The following is a 3,900-nucleotide window of genomic DNA, read 5'->3' on the forward strand; positions in this document are numbered from 1 at the left end:
TTTTCCAGCAAGCGGGCCTGACCTAGGGAGGATTTTAGGTAGGGATAATTTTAAAAGTATTTTAATCGGAAACACAGCTGGTAATATTTGGTTTTAATTCGGCTTTTATCGGGGTTTATTTTTTTTGTATTTTTGTATTTTTGTATTTTGTATTTTTTGTATTTTGTGTATATTATTTGTTTTTAATATGCTGTGAACCACCCTGAGTCCTATGGGAGAAGGGCGGTATACAAATTAAAATAATAATAATAATAATAATAATTGCTCCATATATCATATTATGAAATATGGAATACATACTACTATGAAATCATGAATATATCATCAGCTAATGTGCTCCTGTTTGCTTTGCTGTAAAAAATAAGCCCTGTACTTCTACAATGTAAGCATTTTACAAGAAAGAATATTGAAATAAAATTTGCTACTTCTGCATATGATATAGAAGGACTAGGTAGCTCATAAGACTGATAATGAAAAAATTATGCCATTCATTTTTTTTTCAACCCCAAATATAGTGTCCAATTGAATGGTTTCACTTCGCTTGTGTGGATCTCACGACCAAACCCAAAGGGAAATGGTATGTACCATGAATTATTTGCTTTTTGTTCTCCTAGATCATTTGTCCCAAGAAGGTTGAAAGCACTGTTGCTAAGATATATTTGATTCAGTGCTTTCTAAATTATTGTGGAAGAGCTATCTTTTGATATCTGAGCTTATAATATAAGACAACTCTTCCTCAATCTAGCAACTTTCTGGATGTGCTGGAAATTATAGTCCCAACATATCTGTCAGGTACCAATTTAGGAAAAAGTGGTCTGATGCAATTACTGTAAGCATATCTGCTGGGAAACATATCCCACTGAATTTAGAAATGTATATCATTCAGCAAACTGCTGTATGAAGAAATTACTGTTCCTTTATTTGAAAATATCACTGAAATCTGAGATTTTAGAATGTATACATCTGTCTATTTGCAAAGTGACTTTAAATTGGCAAATTAAAAAACTACACATCCACACACGTAATATACATATCTTATGGGGTCTAGGACGTTTAGGCCAACACGCAAAGATATGTGTATGTTTTGAATCAATGGATGAAAATAAGGGAAGTGAATATATCTGTGATTATATTAATAGGGGGCATGAGATCTCCAGTGGTCTTCATGCTAATCTATTCATAAATCAATTTATTTCTTTGTCAAATAGCAGTGGTTTCATAGAAGTGTATTGGGCTAAATATAATGCTTTTCTTTTTTTAGGTATTGTCCTCGCTGTGCGCAGGAGAAGAAGAAGAAGTAGAAATGATGTACAATATGAAAAAAAGTTTAATATATTCATATGTTGCAGAATTTTGTTTTCATCACCAACCCACCTTGTTTGGCCTGAAACAAAGCAGTAGCCAGATGTTCTCTTTATTAGCCATGCTAATGATAAAAGTGGGGTATATAGGAAGTTCATTAGTGATGATTATTTGGGTTACAAAGTACAATTATTTGTCACTGTAATCAAAGGTATGAAGTACTTAAAAAGGTATGAAGGTCTGCACTGGAATTTCTGCTAATATACTGAACCCTGTGAAAACTGCCTGTGGCCTTTCATGTGAAGAAGATAGCATTTTTTGTTGTCACAAAATGTAGTCATTTTGGGAAGCTTTCACCAGTGTCATTTCACTGGCAGAATGACATGTTTTCTCTTATATTTCCCAATGCATCCTCTAAAATTATTGTAGAGATTTGGGATGAGCATTGGGAAACACGTTCAGAGTGAAGTATGAATCCTGTTGCGTGAGAAGGATAGACTTGCATAATTTTTGATACAGGCCTTTGCTTTGCACAATATTTATGAAGTCTTTTAAATCCAGTATCAAAATCTTTATCATTGTTGATAAGGTATGGAATCCTGTAATTCACTTTTGCAGGTAGAATTTCCATTTGTACAACATTGGATTCTGTCAAGGAGTGGGTTGAGAATTTCAGTGTGCAATTTTGCCTCTTTGGAAATAAGTTTGCAAAGTTATATTTTACACAAAGAACAAAGAGAATTTGTTTTTGATTAGGGGAGCTCACACATAAAATATAGGAGTTTCAAAATGTTTATTGTTTCTGTGTACTGCTCCTTCTGGGCTTCATTCTGGTTTCACTGAAACTGAAGGCTCATTCTGCTGAGAAGTAATACCTGTGATATCAGTATAGTATAAATCCCTCATAAAATAAAGTAAGATTTAATATTTTAAAATAAGTTTGGATTAACAAAGGACCAGGAAACTAGTTTTCAGGGAATAACAGTTTTAGAAAAGGAGAAGTTTCCATAACTGCACAAAAGTGTTTGATAGAAGGTTATGCAGTTCTGAGGCTTATCTGATATGAAATGCTCATTTTCTGACTTCACTAAGAAACTTTCTACTGCCCACTGTAAACGTTAGCATTCTTTTCTGAGTTTCTCATGTAAGAGATAGGCGTTCCCCCATCAAACACACACACACACACACACTTTTTGTTGCCCATCTGTCATTCTCTCATAGTTCAAAGTTTGCATGCTTTTATATAATTCATAAACCTGACAATTCTGTTCAGCTAGATAAAAACATACACTTGTTCGTCAAGGACTCTGTCATACAATCTTCAGCTTTTAAATAGTATACTTTAACTTTTTTTAAAGTAAAAAGTGAAGGCAATTTAAAAGAGAGGAATACCCTTTTGCAAATAGCTAGTTGTCTAATTTGCTAGAATTGGTTTTAGGTTGTAATGTAAAAATGATTGCAAAAATGTTAGCAATCAATCCCTTTCTTTAAACCAGAGGTCACCAACCATTATCGGTTGATGGACCGGAGGAAAAGGGAGGGGAAGCATTTTACATGTGCGCATGCACGGGGCCGCAAGCACACATGTGCCACAAATGGGGCGGGGCTAGCGCCCATGTGATACTAGCCCTGCCCCGTTCTTGTGTGGTGCAGCACCTTGTTTCTGTGCCTTGCAGTGCGGCGGTGCCATTTTTGCTCCCTGCAGCGCGGTGATGGCCTGTTTCCACACCCTGTGGTGGCTGTTTTTGTGCCTTGCAGTGTGGCGGTGTCCCATTTTTGTGTGGTGGCGGCCCATTTTTGCACTCTGGTGGTGTGGCGGCCTATTTTCACGCTCTGGCACATCCCATTTTCACACCCCGAGGCATGGCGGCTAAATTTTGCACCTGTTTTTGCACCCCGCAGCCATGGCACTAGCACAAGTGAGGGGGTGCGCGCGCGCATACACATGCGCACTGACCAGCCTGTCCTGCAGCCCGGGTGCCAGTAGGCCATGGTCCACTACCGGGCTGCGGCCCACAGGTTGGGGACCCCTGCTTTAAACAATTCCCACCGTTATATCTGCAGCATCAAAATGAACCCCATTTCAGTCTGGAAAATCAGATCTCTAGATTGCTGCAAAACACTCAAAATTGTTAGTTTACATTTAGAAAAATTCTACAAGAGTTTGGTTTTTATTATGTAAGAATGATAGTTTTATACATACAATTTTGTAGTTAGTAATGCAGTTCAGTTGCAGTATTCTTTGTATCATTTTATGTTTTCTGTAACTGTACTTGCTTTCTTTTTCTTTTCTTTTTTTAATTTTTTTTTATTTTTCACCATACACCAAAACTACATAAACATAAATCTTTTCTTCTAACAGAACAGTGCTTTACATTTTAAATGTTCTTTACATCTTCTTTACATTTTATATACATCAATAATTATATCTTTTTCTTTCTCTGTTCTAGCCAATTATAACATTTATTCCAAATTTCATAAAATTCTGACGTCTCCTTATCTTTTAGTTCTAACATAAGTTTGTTCATTTCTGCGCATTCCAAAATTTTATACATAATCATATCATTTGTGGGAATATTTTCACTCTTCCAACATTGC

At 36.0% G+C, this 3,900-nt stretch overlaps 1 protein-coding gene across 1 annotated transcript in view; it reads left to right on the forward strand.

Annotated features, from left to right (window-relative positions):
* LOC107294955 (inhibitor of growth protein 5-like) overlaps positions 1 to 2,225 on the forward strand; it is a gene marked incomplete at its 5' end in the record, with an annotated part of 10,609 nt that extends 8,384 nt beyond the window's left edge. Inside the window, 2 exons of the mRNA XM_015824230.2 lie at positions 516 to 577; positions 1,262 to 2,225. Coding sequence (XP_015679716.2) covers positions 516 to 577; positions 1,262 to 1,301 — 102 coding nt within the window. The remainder of the gene's footprint in view (positions 1 to 515; positions 578 to 1,261) is intronic.
* Positions 2,226 to 3,900: the final 1,675 nt, after the last annotated feature.

Source organism: Protobothrops mucrosquamatus, unplaced genomic scaffold (genome assembly GCF_001527695.2).
Source record: "Protobothrops mucrosquamatus isolate PMUCROS unplaced genomic scaffold, P.Mucros_1.0 scaffold2170, whole genome shotgun sequence".
NCBI lineage: Eukaryota > Metazoa > Chordata > Lepidosauria > Squamata > Viperidae > Protobothrops > Protobothrops mucrosquamatus.